General features: G+C 39.0%; 1 protein-coding gene across 1 annotated transcript in view; it reads left to right on the forward strand.

The window, feature by feature from the left end:
- The window catches only part of chrna8 (cholinergic receptor, nicotinic, alpha 8), a gene marked incomplete at both ends in the record, with an annotated part of 52,640 nt that overhangs the window by 12,029 nt on the left and 17,907 nt on the right, over window positions 1-22,704 (forward strand). Inside the window, 3 exons of the mRNA XM_083934141.1 lie at window positions 3,594-3,733; window positions 12,897-12,941; window positions 17,141-17,250. Of these exons, the coding sequence (XP_083790267.1) occupies window positions 3,594-3,733; window positions 12,897-12,941; window positions 17,141-17,250 (295 nt within the window). The remainder of the gene's footprint in view (window positions 1-3,593; window positions 3,734-12,896; window positions 12,942-17,140; window positions 17,251-22,704) is intronic.

The raw sequence follows: 22,704 nt of genomic DNA on the forward strand, positions 1-22,704 counted from the left end.
TAGAAGCAAGACAGGATCTGATGCTGCACTCTTGCTCACAGGAAGCAGCAGTTCAATGTGACTGGGAGGTGAACCATAAAGTGCTTCAAAGGTCATCTTAAAATAAATTCCAAAAGTGAATGGTAACCAAGAAAGGTCAGAACAAGGCTGATATGATCTTATCTTCTGGTGTTTGTTTAAATGTCGATCAGATGCATTTTGGATCAGCTGAAGACGACAGACAGCTGAATATGTTGATACAAAAGCATGTGTGTCCTTCTTTGGATGTCGAGAGAGACAAGACCAGAGTTTTGAGATTCTCCACAATTGATAAAAACATGATTGAATAACTTTCAGACCTTGTTTTTCAAATGAAAGGTCATTGTTATGTATTGCACCCAGGTTTCTGTCTGCAGGTTTGCCATTTGTAGACAAGGAGCCATGATATTTTTGTAAGAATGGTTGACCAAAAATAACTATTTTCGATTTGTTTAGCTGGAGAAGATTTTAAGAGATCCAGCACCTGATTTCTGATAGGTCAGACAATAACAGATGAGAATTACCTTCTTCAGGAAGAAGGAAGTACTCGGTTTCCCTGCTCGAAAACTAGAAAACAAAGAACTGTACTTGACTGTGTCCTTTTTTTTATCACACAGGCAGGAGGTACAGAGTGTTTGCTTTGGAGTGTTGCAACTTCAAGAAGAAAAATTATTGAAGAAAAGTGATACATCAGTTATTTGTTGCAAATAGAGACACTCGGATAGGAAATAGGGGATTGACTTAATTTATGTACAATTATAGATGAACTGCAGTGTATCCAGGTTGAAACCCATTCAGAGATGTGTTTATTCCTACAGTGGCTCTGTGACAGGGCTCTTTACTGTTTAGCCTGACTGTTCAGTTTGTTTGAGCTCGGTCGCTTCACTCCATCGGCTCTCAACACTTTTGCTGGCTGCCACTTTCCCCCATTATGCAGATTCCCTGTCACGCCAAGATTTAGGGGTGCTCTGTCTGACACTCGCCAACACCCTCACACAAACACACAGAGAGCTGTCTTTGTTTATTTTTGCCTCATTAGCTAATTAGTCATCCACTCAGTCACTTTGGGTGCTCTCCCGTCTTGGCTGTCACTCGGTAATTGCTGGAATATGTTGAGACAACATCTAATTTAGACAAGGGTCACTAGGGAGATGCAGGCTGAGACTTGTTGCAGTTCTGGCTGAGATGAGACACTGAAGGATGAGTTCTGTAAATGTGCTGGTGGCAACGTGGCCAAGTTTCATAGGGTTGGTCCACATCTGCACATCTGAATGTTTACAACGACATTATAGTATGTTGTTGTATACAAAGTGTTAAGTTTGTATTAACAGCATAATTATTATTTTAACAGGGAAAATGGGAGCAGATCAAAAGGAGGCTTCATACTAAAATATGACCAATTATACTTAATCAAAATTAGGGAATTTCAAATAAAGGAATGCCAATGGATTAAATGTGAAGTCTTTGATTTCAACTCTTTATTTTGTTTTGTGGATATTTCCTGTTTTTATTTTATAACAGTATTCAGCATTTCTAAGTATCTCTAGTAAACTCCTCTTTGAAGAAAAGAATACACTCCATGCCTTTTTGGCACATACTATAGTAAATTGTGTAGTATCAACAAACTCAGGAATACAGCTCGAACTAAGGTTGGACTGGTTAATGTCGATGGCTGTATATTGTTGTCCAGTGTGCAGGAATATATCCATTTGACCTCAAGTTGTGTTGGAAATATTTGCTTTTGTTGCATGTGTTAAATGTTTTGTGAGTGTGTGTGAAAACAAAATGTGTCATTTTGGCCAGAAACATACAGTTTAGGTCAGTGATCTGTTCTGAAAACGTAACTTCTGAGTGGACCAATGTGTTCAAACTAAGACGAAAATGTTATATGTCGTTCTTCTTGTGAGGGCAGTCTCTTTTTGCCATGCTATGTAATCAATTGGTGGTTAATCTATTTTTTTCCAAATTTGCAAACAAATTCATGGTTCGATGTAATCTTTTAAGGAAATAAAGAAAGATCAATTCAATTATTTCCTCAAATAGCATCTCCTGGCTCAATGTTGCTCCTCATCAAATCATTTTAAACAGATATAATGCATGGTTACTGTATGTATCAGTTCTACTTGAGTGTGGAACTGCTGTAATTTGGTTTATTTACAGATATCCTTTTAGTTACATACAAGATACAGTGTTATATTATTTACCTGTAAAATCTTTATTGTCTGTTGTTTTGTTTATTTAGTTGGATTGGTTCATTTTTTATTCATTTCTTTCAGTTTGTCCATCTTTGTGATACTGTGTTGCAATTGAGTCTTTCATTATTTAATTAATCAAGTGATTATATGTTGTTCATTAATGTGTGTGTGAAACATATTTCAGGATTGTGTGTCAGAAGGTTGATGTTGTGGACTCATATGTCACTCTTCTTACAGAAGAAATGGTGAAAGAGAAATAATGCTAGAGTAGCAGTGCTGTGCCAAAGAGAAGATGTGCTACCTTCACAGCTGACTGGGTTTTCTTTTGCATCAGGGTGTAATTTTACTTCCTGTTTAAGATGGATGCCTTGGTGTTCATTGTAAACGTCTAGATTAGGCGTAGTGAATACAGGTGACACAAAGAGGAAGCAATTAAAGTTCACTGAGTTGATAATTCACTCATTACATTCAGCATATGATGATTTAATCCGGATTCTTTTTGAGGGATTTGGTGCTGTGTGAACAATGTTGGAAATTATTGCAATAATATGGCTGATTACATTACAGGCATTAATATGCATGGAAGAAGATTTTCAGCATGTTTTATTGGGTTGTCTGAGTCTCTGCTAATGATGGTAACGGTAGAATTTAAATGTGCCAGTTCCTTCCACCATTGCTCCTATTTCTCTTTTTATACTTAGCATGTCATTCCTCCATTCATCCTCTCTAACCTCTTATTCTTCCTCTTTACTCCTGTAAGTCTACTATCTATCATTCTTTTTCTCCCTCGTCTGCTCTCGTACATCCCACAACGATTCCTCTCCTTCTATCCTGTGAGACTGTCCTCCCCCAGTTAATTTTTTTCTACAAGCATCTTATCACAACCTTTATTCACGTTTGCAGTGGCAGCAACCTCTAGTCGCTGTAGTACTTATGAAAGGAGCAAAGGAAGAAGTCAGGTAACATACTGTAGTATAGAACTCTGCGTAGGGAAGAGGTTTGGGTGGATGGGTGGGTCAATCAAACATGACTTCACCTTGGAGGCCGTTGTCTATGTCCCACATGAAACCAAAAGTCGATGCTGACTTATTTTAACCCACCTGCTTAAGTTACGTCTCACTCTATGTGACGTATGTAACATCATGTACTTATATATGTACGTAAAGTTTTATAACAAATGTACTTATTTTAACCTAAACTATGATTATTTCCTAAAGCAAACTGTGACACTGTGACACTGTTAACTGCGTATTTAAAATGGAGACCGTTGTATGAGGATGTGTTGATACTGTGGGTCATATTAGACGGTAAGAAGAAACCTATGCGGTATGACTTTGTTGACTTTTTGCATTTTCACTCTCCATCCTGTTTTACCTCCAGGTTGTCATGGAGGCATGTACCAGAGAAAGCTGTACCGAGACCTGATGGTAAACTACAGTCGTCTGGAAAGACCTGTTCAAAATGACTCTGCGCCCATTGTTGTGGAACTTGGCCTTACACTGCTACAAATCATTGATGTGGTGAGTTTGTGACCCTGTGTGTATTTTGGCAAGTCTAAGATTTAGAGTATGTTTGGAGAAGGATGGAAAAAATTAGGATATGTATGGAAATTCAACACCGAGAGTGAGCAAGAGAAAGTTAATTTCGAGACTGTCAAACTCTTTCATAAAGGATGTTTTTCAGGATTTTTTGTTTTGTTTGTGTTGCAAGAATTCAATCTGATTTATCCACAGTGACTTCGGTGCATGCTTATGCACCCACACATTGTGCTCACTACACACACATCTTCCTCTGATCTTAAAACTGTTATTCCACCAGTGGAGGCACCCAGCCCAGTGAGACTATTCGTCTTTGAAAGTTCTTTGTTTCTCCCCTCAATCCTTTTTCATTTCATTGCACCACAGGCCTTCAGTCCTTTCTTTCATTCGACAAGAAAATTCAATCTCAGTGTTGAGATATGCCTTTGCACACTTTCGCTCCTTTTTTGTCCAAGCTGCTCTTCATTCTTCCTCGCCCTTTGAGTTCTTTTCATTCTGATCACAACTATTTTTATGTATTTCCTATAAAGGAAGAGTTCAACATTTTGGGAAACAGTCTTATTTTCCTTCCTGCTGAGAGTTAGATGAGATCAATACCACTTTCATATCTGTCCATTAAACAGAAGGTTAAAGCAGCAGCCAGTTATCTTAGCTTAGCAGAAAGTCTGAGGAGTGAAAACAATCAATTTGAGGTTGTTTGAAGCAGTAAGCCGAGATGTACTGTGGTTTGCAAAGATTTTAAAACTGCAAGGGCAATGTAGAGCGGCTTTTATAAGACAGTTACTATATATATATAAAAACCTGGCAATTTTTCATTAAATAAAGAGCCATAAATATGAATATGTTGTTCTTTATTAACATTTAGCAGAATGGTTGCTAGGAGACACACACAGTTATGTTGCACTAACTATAACCACATATGTATCTACCATCAGCAACTGTTATGTTCCCTTTCCCCTAGCTGTTGTCACTTACCAGCACTATCATTTTTGTCACAATGTAGCTTGGCTGTACACTGTAACAAAAACACTTGACTCCAAATGACAACCTAGCTAAAGAAAATATAGCATAAAAGCGACACATAAAAACATTCAAGCTAGCTAAAGTAACATTGTTAACTTAGCTTACAGCAGATCGTTGGTGTAACTGGTGTGTCTGCTTTGGATGAGATTGCATTCATATTGCCTGGCAAAATCACTGTGACCATTACTGTTACACTGGCTTTTTGGTAACAATATGGGCTGTAAAAATGAAAGTGGATAGAAAGGACATTGCCATTCAAATCAACATACAGTAACAGAATGGTCAGAGCAGCAGCCATTTTTTGTGTACCGTTGTTTGCTAACTTCCGTATGAACATCCATATCGACAGACTTGCTGCAAGTTGCAGAGGTGAGGTTTGCAGGAACGGCCAAATGAGCCTTGGAGTAGTGACGTTCAGAGAATCAGCTGCTAAATTAGGTAAATTTAACAACTTAATGCTTCATCCTCACACTCCTGTCACAGAGTAGTGGAGAATGTCCCCCAAGCTGTGTCGGTGCGCTCTCCTCCCAGCGAGCTGCACACACCTTACAGCCCCACTGACGTGTGTTGTCCTGATGACAACTAACGACAATCGGCATTTTGTTTTGTCCCAGTCAAACTACCACAGCAAACAGCTCAATGGCCTTTCTACCCTCTCATTATGTGTTCAGCAGTCAAATTTGTGCAATTGACGCAAAACAAAAAATCAATGAAGTTTCTGTCTGAAGTTACCTTTAGACTCTCCAAATACAGCCAAAAAATTGTCGGTCAAACCACAACAAGCCATTTTTCCACTTTGTTTTCACTACTGATTAAAATAAGATAGAACATTAGAGGAGTTGGTACAAGCTTCTCTATTTTTTTAACCTTTGGACAGAACCAGACTAGCTTTCCGGTCTTTCTTTTAAGCTAGGCTAATTGGCTGCTGCTGTAGCCATGTATTTACCATGCAGATATGAGAGTGATGTCAATATTTTTCTATCACTCTGCAAAAAAGCAAACGTGTAGTCAAAGTATTTCTTTAAACAACTTGTATACTCTTTCCCAACACAATAAAAATGTCTCTTCTTCATTTTGTTAATGTTTAATGTTTCCCAAGAGAAAAGCTCTGTTCAAAACACCAGGTCTTATCCACACACAAACACACACAAATACTACCCAGAAACACACCGAAACCCCATTTAGCTCAATGTGGCTACAATTCTCCCTTTCTGTCACTCTTCACTGTTTTTCAAGTCAAACTCTCGGCTCGGATCTTAAATCGACACTTCTGTGCTTTGGGTAGAGTTTCTGTCACATTTCATTTTGTGTTGTCCCTACCATGGTCGTCCTGTGCTTCACTGTGTGTTTCCTCCTGTTCCCCATCTTGTGCACCTATCCTCTCTCCAGCCCAGCCTTGCCTGTTAGCCCCACCACACAACCCAAGCACTCATCCACAAAACCCAAGCCGACACCCCATCACATCCCTGAGCCAGCCCTGTCACAAGATGTGTATGTCTTCTCATGATAACTACATGGTGGTAAGAGCCGTAAGCTCGGTCATAATATAGGATTCCAATTCTATTATTAATCGTATGTGCTAGTCAACTACAACAAATATGAAACATTATTTTGATGTATTCTTTATGCTTGCAAACAACAGTCAAGAGGCGATGCAACCTCCAAAAAGAGAACATATGGCGCTTTTCTAACAAAATGTAAAAATACCCTTGAGTGCTTTTTTTTACAGTTTAATTTAAAATGTTATTAATTTGTTGATCTGACTGAAAAGTTAGTTAGCTACTTAGTAAGTTAGTTAGTTATAGTTAGTTAGTTAGTTAGTTAGTTAGTTAGTTAGTTAGTTTATTGGTCGCCTTAGGGAAATCCTTTTTCACAGTCATGCATACGTTTTCATTGTAAATCTTTTTCGCAGACTTTTCTGACAGACACATTTGTGGCACATAAAAATATAAAACACATACATATTTCAGAAACACTTGGGCATTTGACACAAATTACATCAGACATTTAAGACATTTGACATATGAGAAATTAATTAAACACACACACACACATTTATAAAATTTGGGTACATGGGAGACGTACATTTTTTTGTGAGGTTTTGTTTTGTTGATTATTTGGATGGCTGAGGGGATTAGGCTTCTGCTGAAATGGGCTTTGTTGCACCTCATAGCACTATACTGTACTGTACTATTGACAAATATTTGTTGAATACACGTCGTCGAATATTTTCAACATATGTGTGTTTTTGCCATTAATGTATTGTTGTTAACTACATTGTTAACTAACTTGATATATAATGGATAACCTGGCAAGACCATATGAAGTAATGCTTACTGGGCAGTTGTAAATAATGTAAAGCTGGTTATGTATGTGTGTGTGCTTGTATGTGTATGTAATGTGGCCTTTGATTCCTCCATCTGCTCAGGGTAACTCTCTAACCAGAGAACTGGGGCAGGTTGATGCTCACAGACTGGGTTCATCAGCATGAATAATGACAGATACACAGGCAGACGAGCACAGGACTGGTCACCGTCCAGTATGGGAAGGGACACCATGTGCCTTCTGTAGCTTACAAAGAAAACAAGATTCTGTAACTAAGTGCATCTCAGTACTTGAACATTGTACATATTCGAGGAATGTGTACTTTAGTTAAATATATCTATTTCATGCTCCTTTTCATTTCTACTTCACTGCAACACTGGGTCAAATACTGCACTTTTGGCCACACCAATGGCAACAAATCTACCATGCAAGGTGCTGGCCTGACTATCGGAGCAGTTTAGAGTTCAGTGGCTTGCCCATGGACACGTTGACATGCGGACAGAGGGAGTTTGGGATTAAACTTTCAACCCTGTGAGTTGGTTGGTAAATGTGCCACCCACCTTGTTAATAATACTCATACTTTTAGTTTTCATTGAGTATGTACAGTATTGCGAATTTTGCTTCAAGTTTTAATCCGTAAGATTTGAGATACCTTGTCTTTTTGGCAGTAAGATCTAATTGCAGGTGAACCTCTTCTTTCAGAGCCCTCCATCTTGTCACGTTCACGGTCACTTTGCCTCTTGATTATGTGCTCTTCTTCACTTTGATTAGTTTTTTGTTTCTTTTTCTTCGGACAAGCGTCACTAATAGACAGCGCTGCATTTTAATTTGGCACGGGAATGTCACCACAGACACTTAGCAGCAAGTAAAAGTGCTTTCATTAGTAGGTCATATGATAAGTCACCATTTTATTAACTCACACTTTGATAGATAGTAACTTAAAAGGCAATTAACTGGATAAAAATCTCACGGAACTTTAAATCAATATTTCAACATTTTAGGAAATATGCTTGCAGGTATTTTCTTTCTGGTGAGTAAGAGAAGATCAATACTGCTCTCATATTTTCATTAAATATGAGGCCATACACAGCAGCTTGTTAGCTTATCCAATACTGGGAACACAGAGAATAGGTAGCCCTGTCCAAAGGTAACCAAATCCAGTAATCCAGCTAGCCAGACAGGGTAGCTAGCCAGCTGCTGCATTTGACCTGTAAAAGATATGGACATTCTGCAGGACTAACCAAAAGCAAATACTAGTACATTCCTGTAGCTGATATCACAACAGTCTCTTTGATGAGCTGACTTGTAGTGCTTAACATTTCTTTCCAGCATTTCATTGGTTCACAAATTGACCTTTATCATGTTGTGTTACCAGGTTTATGTGTACCATATTTGCAAAAAACATTTTCTATTTCCTCCTTGTTGACATGGAGGTCAAATTTCAGACTGAGCTGGTGAAATGTAGACAAGGAAAGACAGGTTTTCTCACAGAAAAACTTAACTGCAGCTCTAATTATTACAATATGTGAGCCAGATGAGATTACGATTACCGACAGTGCAGCTAATGCTTAAATCCAGTCGAAATAGGACTTAACTTGCTGCCAGAAAGCGAATAAACATAAAATGTTTGCTTGAAGTAAAGGACCTGAATACGCCCTGCACCACTTCCAAGGTTTTATGTAGTGCATTAACAGTAACATGTAATTCTATAAAGAAAGAGGTTGAAGAATAAGAAAACATCGGAAGAAACAAACCAACCTGCAGAGAACTATATTCAATTCAATTCAAAAAACTTTATTTGTCCCGGGGGGGCAATTCAGGGCACACAGAGCAGCAAATAACGACAGTGCAATTATACAAAAACATTTTAACCTAACACAAGAATAAAGTGTAAGAGAAGAGTAAGTGTCAGAATGTTAGTGTGTTAGTACAGGTAGAACAAGTGTCAGGATGTTAGTGTGTTAGTACAGGTTAGATACGGAGAACATCATCGGCGTGAGATGTAGAAAGACATGCGTGTATCAGATGTAAGCAGACATGTGAACGGGTGTATGGTGTAAACAATGTAAACATGCAGTAGACTGTTAAAACAGGTATGAACAGAACTGTAGTGCAGAAAAGATATAAGTGTACAGTGATCGGATTCAGATGAGGTCAGACATGATACATGTGTGTAATGAGCATATTACTAGTATATGCTAGCTCTGTGTAACAGATGAATACTGAAAAATAAAGTGACCATAGTGCTGTGATGGATACAATATAAGGCCTGATAGACAGAATAAAGTGGAGTAGTGCATTAATACCATAATTTAAAATAACTAACAGAATCAAGTAGACCAGTAAGAACATAGTAACAGAATATGCCAAGTGCTGTTGGCATGGTGATCATAATGTGACTTTACAAATCTTCAGAAGTCTCCTGAGGGAGATTCACACAGTCAGAAACATTCCTCTTAATAAATGCCGCTTTGCACAAAAATTTTGGCAGCTTGTGTTCACATTTGATTCTATCAAATGCAGCAAATGTAGAGCGACATTTCTCATTGTGCACTTGCTAAACCAGGCTGTGTTGCATCCACTCTCCATTGTGATGCAGCAGAAATTCGTATGTCTCTGTTGAACCATAAAAACGTGAGGGCATCCTGTTCATCCCCCATACCATCACTCAAGATCTGTTCTTCAGGAAATTGACAAAAATCTAAAGTGAAGCCAAAGTGAAGACTAGTGCAGGAAGCGCAAGAGAGGATTTTGAGATATGATTTCCGAATTTCTTTTCTTGACTGTTTACAGATTGAGTATCTTTGCAACACTGATCCTCTGATCCTGATTGAAAGATGTAGGAAGGTATGCTAGTGTTCTCTACTGGGCATAAAACACAGGTGAAAAGCCATTTCTGGAGCAATATATATGGATAAACAACATGCTTTTGTCCTTGGCAATATGATGTCATGACAACCAAACAGAGAAAAGGAGCTTTCATTGAATGCAAGTGTCCATCAATCCATTGCCAGACTGTCTAAAACCAATCAGAGCAGATTTATGAGGAGATTACAGTGTTCATAGCGGGTGATACAGGTCCGATAATGCTGCCTATTTCAGCTAAGTGACATCCCTGAAGCACCACAAAAGAAAGGTCAGGCACAAAAACCATCAAAAACACAGCGACCTCGAAACAAGCGCCAAATCTCAGCGATTGCAAGCTTGATTACACTCACACACACCAAAGGGACAGAAAACTGTTGCTTTGCCAAACACACAATGGGAAGGCTGTTCTATTTCAGCAGCGGAGAAAGGAGTTTGCTTTAAAGAGGGACAAGTGGAGATAAGCTTGGAGCGTGGAGGGAGTCAGGGGGGAGGTGAGGAGGCGGGGATGAGAGAGTAGCGATTGTGTTAGAATCGATTTTCACTACACAAGAAGTAAGAGCAGCGAGTTTGCTTTGCTTGTCATTGATGACTCTAAGTTTAAGCACCTGTGGAAGTTTATACATATCGTTAGAACAACAAGGAAAGTTAATGGAACTCTACAATTTGTACTTTAAGGATTGCTAGATGCATAAAGGTCCCATATTGTGAAAAGTGAGATTTCCAGGTCTTTTTTAATAATAAAGAAGTCGAGTAAAGTATAAAAACACTCAAACCAATACACACAGCCTCTATTCAGAAACGGTGCCTTTAAACAGGCCGTCTGGACATCTGTATAGTTGTGATGTCACAACTATACTACTCTGTATATAGGTAGAAAGTGCTGTTAAAGTGATGTTACAGCGTGGATGCAGAAGACCTGTAAACATTAACAAATTAGAGCAGCCTGAGCTTTTTCAGGATAAGAGCTTAACAAGAGTGTTTCAGACGGAGAGTGAATATAGGTATATTCAGACAGACAGTATGAGAAAAATAATGAGTCATCAAAGTATGTTAACATATTCTAGTAACCCTAAATACAAGTGTGAACCTGAGCATGATATGTCCCCTTTAATATCTTGACAATTATGTGACTGCAAAGACCATATTCATATTAATGGTTGTCCCAAACCTTTTTTAAGGTGGATGGATGGAAACCTGAGGAACAGAGATGCAAAACTGTTGATGATTTAACATCAACCTTGATCTGTCAGTTCCTTAAAACAGATTCACATTTATCTGGAGCAACAAGCCATTAAGCTGAAGCCTGCAAAAGTCAAAGGTACCCTTTGGAGTGTTTGTCCACTAGTGTTTCGGGTGGGTCCCAGTTTTGTAAAGTAAAGGGGCGAGGAAGCAGGTCCAAATGGTCCAGATATTTTAGTCTGAGTGAGATGTACAGATGTAGTTGAATAACTATCACATCTTAAACACTAAAGAATCATAGACCAATGCAATCAAATACAATCAATGCTTTTACAAAACGTGATTTCACAACTACTAGTTGGTGACTGTTTGAAACTGTAGAACCAGATAAGACAAATGCTGTTCACTTAATCATAAACCTCTTTTTTTCTTTAAAGAGCTTTAAAGGACATGGTTTTGCAATTTTTATTCCATTAACTCATTAATTAAAGATTTTGCATACTTTACATTACTGTCAAGCATTTTGAAAAGCATTGGTAAAACCTTAGTAAAATAATATAAAACCAGTTATTCAACCACCTCATCATCAAGATTTAATCTAAGTAGACTCGTCTCTCTCTCAACATTAGAACAAGTTTTATTCTTCATGTTCCACCTCTGAAATTGTGTCCCGAGAGAGAAGAAAAGCAGGATGAAACGAGCGAGAACAGTAAAAAAAGTGTGTGATAAGAAAGAAAACTATACAAAAAATTAGGTCTGGTGGGATGACTAATAGAAAGAAATAAAGTGAGCAAATTGATTTCACGATTCGATTTTACCACAGAAACATTAAAGGAAAAGTTTTCAAAGGGTTGAACTTAGTCATGGGTAGATGATAACGTGATAAATCATTTGAGTGATTCAATAAAATTTAAAAAAAGGGCTAATCCGTGAAGAAATAGAGAATTGAAGATGTTGTCGAGTGTTTTAGGGGTTAGTGAGATAAAGTGTCAGACACACAACAAACCAGTGTACAACAAGAAGATAAACTTGTCGCTGTCATGTAGGCTTGGGCAAAACAGACTTTAAAAACGCCCATTCCACCTCAGATTTTTTGTTGCTCTTTTTCCTTGTGGCTCTACTTCTGACCTCTCTCGATCTTTTTCTCTTGCTGTCTCTTAAATTATCTCAGCCTCTGTCTATGCTGATTCTCTCTCTGTCAGTCTTGATTTCTCTCACTTTCCGTACTTTTTCCCTTGCTTACTTCAACGCTCCCGCCTTTTTCTCTCATCCTCTCTGGCCATTTGACCATGAACTGACCCTTGTGAAATGTAAAATGCAGCTAGGGCTACTTTTATATTTGTATGACGTAGATAGAAATTGCTGTAATCTCTTTTTTGAAGAGCTGCATCCTTTCTGCTCAGTGTCACTGTCTATTTCCTTTGCCCTTTTTATTTGTGTTTTTTTCATTCCTTATTAATTTGTTTAAAATGGCAAAACATGACTTCTGCATCACTCCATCCGTGTCGTAGAAGAGAAAAAAGCTGAGTGCATCATTGTCATTCAGAGAGCGCGCCAGCGTCAGAGTCATCTGAGTTTGACTTCACCGATCTGTCTCTTAATTTCACCTCAAGTTAACCAGACATAAAGTATTTATTTTGTATTTCCTCTCCCCCTGCAGAATAATTTCCTTCACTATCTGTCTACAGCCATGTCGACTTGCTGCTGATCATTATTTCCTTTGTCTCTCTCTCCTCCTGTTCCCCTCCAGGATGAAAAGAACCAGGTGTTGATCACAAATGCCTGGCTGCAGCTGGTATGTCTCCTCTCCAAGCACTTTTTGTGTGATCACTGTGTTATAATTGTCATTTGGTATGTTTTTGGAAAGTGTGTGTGGTGTTTGTGTCCTGTGGGCTCTGCCATTTTCAAAGTGTTCACATCTAACTGCTGTTGAAGGCACAGAGCCAGACTTGAGCTGCAAGCAGTAACCTTTTGTTTTGAAAGGAAACGGTTTCTGTGAACAAAACAATATATATGTTTCAATGACTCTCCAGGGCGTTAGACAGTAGTGTTAATTGGCAAAGATGTTTTCTATTCCTACAAAATAAAAAAGCAATATCGTTAGATTGTGTCAAAAAGGATATTTTGTGGAAACTTAGCAATAGCATAAGACATATTTATAGTCAGCATTAGGCTATGTAAGAGGATGTGGATAAAAATATTTTTCTAAGCCAGCAAATAATGATTCCAAAGATATTCTCTCAAGACACTTTTCAGCTTGGTTACCTTTTCATGCTTTTACATTAGTTCTTTTTGTCATTACTGTAAACTTTCCGTTCTAGTTCACTGGTAATGGTACAGATTAATTAAAACACAGACTCGATAAAAAAACGAATTTATCTCTGCTCTTCTGCTGCACAGACGTGAGTTGAGTCTCCCAACAAAGCTAGTTTGAGGGAGAGAAGGGGGTGTCGTCATGGGCTGGAGGCCGGTTGGGTAAGCTTTGGTCCTACTCAGGAGAAGGTAAATCTCCGGCGCCATTTGACACGCTGAACTGGGGATGGTACTGTAGAGTTCAAAGATGTATGTTGTCCGTGCAAAGGCGTTGACACTTTACACCCCTGGCCTAATATCCGTGCAAGGTGCTGTCGCAAATCTTTACAGGTGTGTAGTTGATAATCAAGTGAAGGCTGTGGCGCTGAGGGCTGAGTCCTTACTTGCTGCATTTCCTCATCTCTCTCTCACCCCTTTCCGAATGAAGGCCAAGTTAGAATATGGGTGTGGTCAGATTAGACTGCCAGAAGTAAGGGGGTGTGAAATAGGGAAAGAGCCATTACCCCACCACAAAAAGCCCCTGGTCTGATTTGGCATTTGGACTGCTTTGATCAGACTGCAAGATGGTCCCTAGTGTGATTTTTGGTTTTGGAAAGGCTCAACGTTCTAAACTCTTTAATGCCTGAGTATTGTTCTTACTTCAACTCCATGCATGCTTCGCGATGCGGTGAAAGCCTGATAGACCGGCCATGTCTGGTTACAGTTGCTGAGCTACAATGCGGGAGAGTTTTAGTGAACACATCATTTTCAGATTCTTAACAGCATCTGTATCATGTGAAAACAAAGCTACTTAGCTCAGCAACAGGCAGTACATCTATTCCATTACATAAAGGTGAAAAGGAGTTAAATGGTACAAGAAATATGCATTACAATGCTCAGGAAAATGTTACATTTTCAATTCAATTCAATTCAATTTTATTTACGGTGCCAAATCATAACAAAAGTTATCTCAGGACATGAAAACCTTCCCTATTACAGGCAGGAACGTCAGACAGACCCAGCTCTATGGAGGACGGCCATCTGACTACATGAGGCCAGTCAGGTAGATACAACAGCCTCATTATCATAGCAGCCCCAGTCAGAGCAGCCCATTAAGAATGTTGCCTACACTCATTCAGGTTGAGTTGGCTGCTGACTCGCTTTAAAGTTATGAATGAATCAATTATTCAGGAAACCACCTCTTTAATACGAGCATCTGCTTTGGTGTAATACTGTAAGGTGGCTTTGCAGATGCAGCAGATTTTGAAGGAGACTTGAGAAGTACATTAAGTAGCTCCTAGACAGTCAGACAGTCAGATGGAGAAGGGGCAGATTCACCTTCACTGCATTGTAGAGGATTTAAGGATTACAGGTTTATCAGATAATGAATGTCCCACATCCGAATGGATGGAATTTTACCGTTTTTTTAACAGTGAGATTTGTAATGAGCTTAAGGTTTCTAAGAAATGAGTGTTACTTTAGTGTCCTCCTCTATAGCAGCTCGTATGGCTGCTGTAAGAATGACCTTTAAAGGTTCAGTTCACTCAAATTACTAAAAAAGAAAAATGTTTCACCTAGATTTTAACATTTTAGTCTCAGGTATATCTGCCTTCATTTAAATATAATGTCGGTGAATGGAATTATGTTTGTGGTGCTGAAAATATATCAGTAATCTGTATTTCCAGTCATGTTGCCTTGAGTCTTGATACTCCACAGATCAGCAGTTTTCACAAGAACTATTTTCTACCAAAGAAATAGTCCTTCTTACACCTGTACAAGGAGGTACACTGTGGAAAGATGTTACAGTTGAAACATTTCATTATCATTAGTTGTCCTGGGTTGAAGGCAGAAATCTCAGAGCATGAATTAAATCCAGAAATGATAATGAAGGGGATCTACATTTAGTTACATGGAGAAATAGATAAATATGTGACTGTAATTAATCATTTGTGAGCAATCTATTGTCTATTACCTCTACTAAAGCAGTAGTATGCGGACTGTTCTGGCTAAGGAGTCTTTCCAGTGGCAGCAGAATTGTTGGGAGGAACTTAAGTGCACATTGAAGTGATGCACAGAAGGTCATCAACAATCCATGCTACATTTTTAATTATCTTCCCAACTACTTTATCTGTAACTTTTCTCAAGCGCCTATATATATACTTTTATGCTGACTATTTGCATCCTACACCCTGGTCCAGTTGCATTCAGAGAATGAATTTCACAGTCTTTTATTAAGAACCTTGTTGTTCCAAATTAGTGACGCTTTCTTAAATGTTCTCTTATGTAACTCCAAACCTATTCTTAGACAGCTGTTACCTTATGTAGCCTAGTATCCTCCTCATCTATTCCATACACGCTACACAGTCACTGAGCTGTAATTTGTTCCGTTGGCTGTTAGTTGTGCTTTCCCAGCCAACAGAACAAGATGAAAAGAAGACTCTGTAGCACCAAACAGCCACGGCCCACAGATGACAAGTGTAGTGATTAAGTCATTAGCTGCGTGAGTGGAGACATATGTCGGCAGGCCCACTTTAGACGGAAAGCATTTCTTTGAAAACGGTTCAACTCAGACACCTTCTGAAAAGGATTTTGTTGATTGTAAAGTCATTTATGTATATGAATGGAGGCACATATGTACAGATGGATTCACATTTGCACAGAAACATGAACAACAGGCTCAAGAGCGCATTCAGGCAAACACAAAAATACACACTGCACGCTATGCATATGCAGAGTATGCACATGCATGCACACAGACACACATGTACATATTTATATTTATATATGTTTAAACAGATGTGCCCAGTGTAATGTGGCCACAGCCACGGGACTGTTTGCTCTTTAGAGAGTGTGCCCCTCAGCTACAACATCTGAGTGCCTCCATCTATATGTGACTTCTATACACATACTTAACACAAACACACACACACACACACACACACACACACACACACACACACACACACACACACACACACACACACACACACACACACACATATACATACAAAGAAAGACACAACTGTAACAAACACAAATGTACTAACATGCCAAAACACACACTAATATGTATACAATCACACAGATCACACATGGTCTTACTACATTTTGTATGAAAAGAAGCACAGAGGCAGCACACACTCGCTTTTTTTGCCTAAGCACTTTGATGCTGGGCTCAGTTGGCCCTGAATATGGACCCAGGCTAAAATGGGGAGTGCTGAGGTCACTGCCAACAACTGTCGGCTTGGCAAAGTTTCACTGCCAGACTAAATTAGCAGAGCTGGAGACAAAGTGTAAGAGCCAACAGTTGTGGGGCTATTAGCCTGACTTAAGGGATAATGTTTGAGTTCTGGCCTTAGGTTGATCATATCTGTATAACTGTTATGCCAGGATGTGTTTTATATTTTAGGAATAATGCTATGACGCACAGATGATTTACGAATGGCATGTTTGTGTGGGTTGTACCAATACTTAAGCTGTGGAGCGTGTGTTGCTGCCAGAGCTGTGAACATTGCTAACAATAACATCAATTACAAAAAAAACAACATCTAAGAGCCTTCAGTTTGGCATTCATTTTTGTTCGACCTCTGTTTATTTCTCACCTGTTCTGTCATTTGCTCACTTTACTTTTATTTATCATGCTTTTATGACCTCACCTCAATGTCTGTCTCATTAACTCTCTGTCATTATTGTTTATTTCAGTATTGGACAGACATTTACCTTTCATGGAACCAAGAGAGCTACCCTGGGGTTCAGAACTTACGCTTCCCTTCCAATCTGGTATGGGTCCCAGATATCCTCCTCTACAACAGGTAGGGTTTACTCACTTTGGCTCTGTTCTGTTATCTAGTCTTGTCGTGTATCATATCCCCTTCTCCTCCTTAATACTACCCCAATCTCTGCATTTTTTTCACCAGCTCCAGCTAAGCTTTATTGAATAAATCTACTTTTGTAACTGAAGCTAGCCAGCTTATATTATATAAAATACTTCATAATGTCACATCAGTATTGGTCTAATAAGTTCATATTTAAGCTCTACTCCACAGGCCCTCAGAATCTCTTTAATTTTGTACTGACAGAATGATTTATCATCGCCCTATACTGCATTACAAATTACCCACATAGCAAAGCTTTGCTCTTAGGATTTAAAATGGTTATTCAATCAAGTAGATTGATATTAAGGAAGGGATGAAAAGACAGTTAAAAGGATGAAATCTCCTTTTTGCTCGTTTTTATATTAGCCAATGGCATGATTAGCACAGTGGTTAATACGTCACTGCTCTTGCTCTTCGATTTCTATTTTGCATTCTCGTCTAATTTTAACTTTTTCTTATGTTCTCTTTCTTCTTCTTATCTTTCTCAATTTATATTGTTTTTTTATAATGCATGGATGGAAACTCTAGATTGCCTGGGCTTTGTTTACCTCATAACACAAGGGTCAGAGTGACACAGGAAATCTTTCCTGCCTGTGGTCATTAAATTATACAATGCATCGCTTGGAGAGTCTGTCACCTCCTCTCTGTGATCTGTTCTATTGCACATTAGTCTGGTATTTTTGATCTTTTTCTAATATACTGTAAGTTTCCGTATATTATTTGTTGTTTGTATATCTGGAGTTTAGTAGAAAAAACAATTTCCCCCTGGGATTATTAAAGTATTTCTGATTCTGATTCTGTTAGAAATATTCCCCAGATGAAATTTCAGTCTTTGTTACAGCTTCGTTTAATGAGGTTATTGAGCCGATTCCCTCTGGGAGGACATAAACCGCAACTCCAATGGGGCTTTGCATCTGTGGCCTGCAATGGTCAGTAGGAATTAGATTACTGTAAACACTGTGCCAAGTGGCAGGAAATTTAGTATACTGTACCTTATTCGTTTGCAATACTTAAGTCATTTAATTTGGTCCGTTATTTTAGTCTTCATTATATAATGTCTGCATGTTCGTAGAGATGTTCACCCTCATATTGAAAGCTACAGGTTTTATTGAAAACGTTCAAGCATATTTCTTTTCGTACCTTTATCAAAAAATAGGCATTCCATGGTAAGAAAGAGAAATGTCTTGTCTTTCTCCCTTTCCTATTCATCCTGCTCAGACATTTTGGCTTTTGACTGTTTGGATAGAGATGAGGCTCTTGTGGCTGCTCAAATAAATTAAGTTGCTAGGCGTTTCTGAGATTGAGGCTTACAATGTGGTCTAGGCATACTCAGTTTCTAACAACAATTCAAGCATCTATTAAGTACGTCAATGAGCAGCTTGATCCATTTCCAGTGTCTTTTATGTTTTAGGCTTTTGTGCACATAAAAAAAAATGTTTCCTCAAAAACAAGCCTCCTTTAGAAATGTATTACAGGCAGAACATGTACCCTCTTGCTAAACAGCTGTGACATAATGAAAAAAACAAATACCCAATTTGTCCCTTGTGTGGTACATCTATGGTTACATCCAATGGAATCATATGGCTTGTCTTGCTCATATGAGTGACACCGGCATTGGTCCTGTTCATTTTGCTGCAAAAATGTAAGAGGACTGTTATCATGGAACACTGTGTATCAAAAGGACAATTAGAGCAAAAAATGGAACTTAAAAAATAAGTGTTTTTATCTTGAATTTATTTTCATTGGATCCTTTTTGTGCCTGCAACACCAAGATATAGTAATACGTTAGATAAAAATTCAGTAACAGGGAAGAAAATCAGTAGCTTACAGTATGTTATCAGGCTATTGCAATGGCAAGCATTCTATGCAGTTTCACAGTGTAATAAGAGTGATGCAAGACTATTCTTAAAGCTGCAGTCGGCAAGTCTGGCAGATCGAGCTGAATGGCATGGAGTACACGCTACATGGAGGTAGGCTAGCTAATTTACTACTAGATAGCAATTGCTAACGTCATTTAGTGTATGCCTAGCTTGAGGTGTGTCCTGTGATACTGTAACATGAGGATCTGTGGCGTATGCACGAACTGTGCTGAGAGTCAGCTCTCAAACAGCCATGCGAGTGGACTTTCAGAGTTGTCAGATTGCTGTATTGTTCACACTGAACTACTTGCTGTCTTTTAATCAGGAGTTTTGAAGTCATTCTTGTTTTCACACTACAGTACATCAAATCAAATCAAACTTTATTTATAGAGCACATTTTAAACAACCAACGGTATACCAAAGTGCTGTACAGTTCAGCAAGTTAATACAACTGTACGAAAGGGACGTAGGCCGTTATTATTTACTCTGGGCGTGTGACAGTGTTTAGGGGCGGATGTGTGCGGTGCATTGGGAGCGAGCACACGCAAGCCTGAAGACGGCAGAAAGTGCAGAGAGGAGAGAGAGAGAGAGAGCAGAGGCTGCCAGTCAGAGACTAATCTGTTACATCTTATTTGTGTGCGTGCGTCCATGAGACCTGTAAGTCCTATTATTTATATTGTTTAGTTCATTATCCTTTGTTTTCATAAGTTGATAATTATAGCCACCTAGCTTGGGGCTACTTGCTAACTTCACAGCATATGATTGTTAATTGGTCAGCTAGAAGTGGATGTGTAGCTACGTATTTGTTCTGTATTCAAGCTAGTGACTGTGCTGTTTATACTAATTAGTTACACTGCATATGATCTATAGAAAGCTGTGTGCTTATTACAAATATTAAGGTGCACATGCCAATATATGTTTGTGGATGTAATGTGGGCCTGATGATATGTTTTCCTTTTTTGGTTAGAACCACTCACATAATGCTATGCCCATGTTCTGTACTGTTGCCTGAGCTTATTAAACAGTCAAACTAAGAAGAATTGTCAGCATCTGTGTTTTGGCAGACACACCTGGGGCGAAGCTAGAGATCAGGATCAGCGAACAACCATTATACAGTCCTTTATTACGACCCTCTGTAACAACAACACAACTAAAATAAAAAAAACACATAAAACACAGTAGACAGGTGTCATGCTCAGCCTGAATTAAAAGCCATGGAGAACAGGTGGGTCTTCAATAAGGACTTAAAAACATCTAGGGTCTGGCCTGATCTAATATGCCAGGGCAAGCTATTCCAGAGCCTCGGGGCAGCCGCCACAAAGGCTCTGTCCCCTCTGGTTTTCAGTCTGGTCCTGGGGACTTCCAGCAGCATTTGATCTGCTGACCTCAGCTCTCTGGCTGGAGTGAGACAATGTAAAAGTTCAGCTAAGTACAACGGTGCCAATACATTTAGAGCTTTAAAAACAAATAACAAAAGATTAAAATCAATCCTGAAGCAGACAGAGTGTCATTGTAGCGAGGCCAAGACTGGTGTAATGTGGTCACGCTTTCTTTTACCTGTCAGGAGATGAGCAGCTGCGTTTTGCATGAGCTGCAGGTGACGAAGCAACAACTGGTCGACACCAAAATACAAGGAGTTACAGTAATCCAGCTGTGAAGAAATAAAGGCATGGATAACCCTCTGTAGGTGCAACCGGCAACCCAAAGATGATTGTTAATTTCTTGATTAACTCAAACTTTCAGTTTGATTAAAAGTAGGCCCAAAGCCTGCTAAAACAAAGGCCTGCCCTGCAACCTTCCCCCACAACAGGTCACACCCAGGTGTGAATACTTCAAGGGACCCCAAACTGTTCATTGGCTGACCTGACCTCTGGCGATGACATCACCAGTGCCTATAAATGTGTAGATCCTGCGGATCCAGGAGATCAGCTGCCCGCTGCCCCTAGTCCTTGGACCTGGCCTATGGTGTAGGATCACCAGCAAAGATTAACCAACCGGTTATCCACTCAACTGAGCAGAACAAAGAGCGATCTGAGTCCTCTTTTGCCTAAGAGCAACAACCAAGACAAGAACCTGTCTTCAACCAGGTTCCTTTCTTCAACCACCCACTGGCATCAAGCAACGCAAAACATCTCCCATCTCATGGACTGGTAACTAATCAGCAACTGGGCATTACTACATGTTATAGGACTTTATGAATGGCTAGGTAGAATTGTAACTTTGTCATAACCTGAATAGGAACTGAGATCTGCAGGCTTTTGTGTAACTTAAATGTACACACCTTCTCTGCAGGGGTCCAAGCCCCCACCTCTCCACTTTGTTTCACACACACACACATCCACACACATTCGCTCTTAGCTTTAGTTAGTTTATTGTGTTTTGTTTGTTGCATTTATTAATCTGTTAATAAATGTTTGTTTACCATATGTCTGATTATTTAATGTTACACAAAGATGAATGAGCCAGCCTCTACTAAGAAAATAACTTTTAAATCCTTCAACTAATTAAACTATTACATTTATTGGTGTTCAACGCTTAATTAGTGGTTTAATATATTTAATGAGACTTTAATATTAGTTGTCACTCCGTCTAAGACGGTGGTGCCCCAGGGAACTCGGGTTTGACTAGAGTAATTTTTATTATTATCTTTGATAATTATTGGTGATAACTAATATTTACTTGATTAACGATAAGTTTATTGAGAATACTCAATCTCATAATCTCAACGTGAGTCAAGGCCCTACATTTGATTTGTTCCCCGTGTGAAGATTTAATAAATTAAAGTTATTCATTTTTAGTAATTTTTCTTTATGCATTTTCTTTATCAAATATTTCATTTGATAGTCACACTATTGATCCAATTAAACCTGAAGTACCTACACCTCCCTAGATCTTTGGGAGGAAGATATGCCTTAATCTTGGCTAAGAGTCGAAGCTGGAGGAAACTCGTTTTGATGACAGAACTAGCCTGCCTGTCAAATTTAAAAGCACTATCTAGTGTTACTCTAAAGGTTCTTAACATGAGTGCGAGAGTTAGGAGTAAGTGGGCTCAGAAAACCAGCAGAAATCATGAACATTTTGCCCAAACATAATATTCTCAGTTTTGTTTTCATTAAGGTTGAGAAAATGTATGTCCATCCAAGTTTTTACATCTGATAAGCAATCAAGCTGTGGCTGGAATGAGTCCTTACTATCAGACTTTAAATGGATATAGATTTGTATATCGCCAGCAAAACATTGGAAATAAATGTTGTGTTTCGCTTAGATTGATCCCAGGGGCAGCAAGTACAGTAAAAACAGGACAGGGCCCATTATAGAGCCTTGAGGGACTCCACAGGTTAGAGGGACAGCAGCAGAGGAAAACTCCCCTAGGTGAACTGTGAAACTCCTATAAGACAGATAAGACTCGTACCATTTGAGGGCAGCACTGTGCCTGTAATGCCTACGCACTGTTCTAATTGTAACAAAAGGGTCCTGTGATCCACATAGGTTGGACCAACCGGTGACAGGGGGTTACTTTACCAGGAGGAAT

Source organism: Echiichthys vipera (assembly GCF_963691815.1).
Source record: "Echiichthys vipera genome assembly, chromosome: 2".
NCBI lineage: Eukaryota > Metazoa > Chordata > Actinopteri > Perciformes > Trachinidae > Echiichthys > Echiichthys vipera.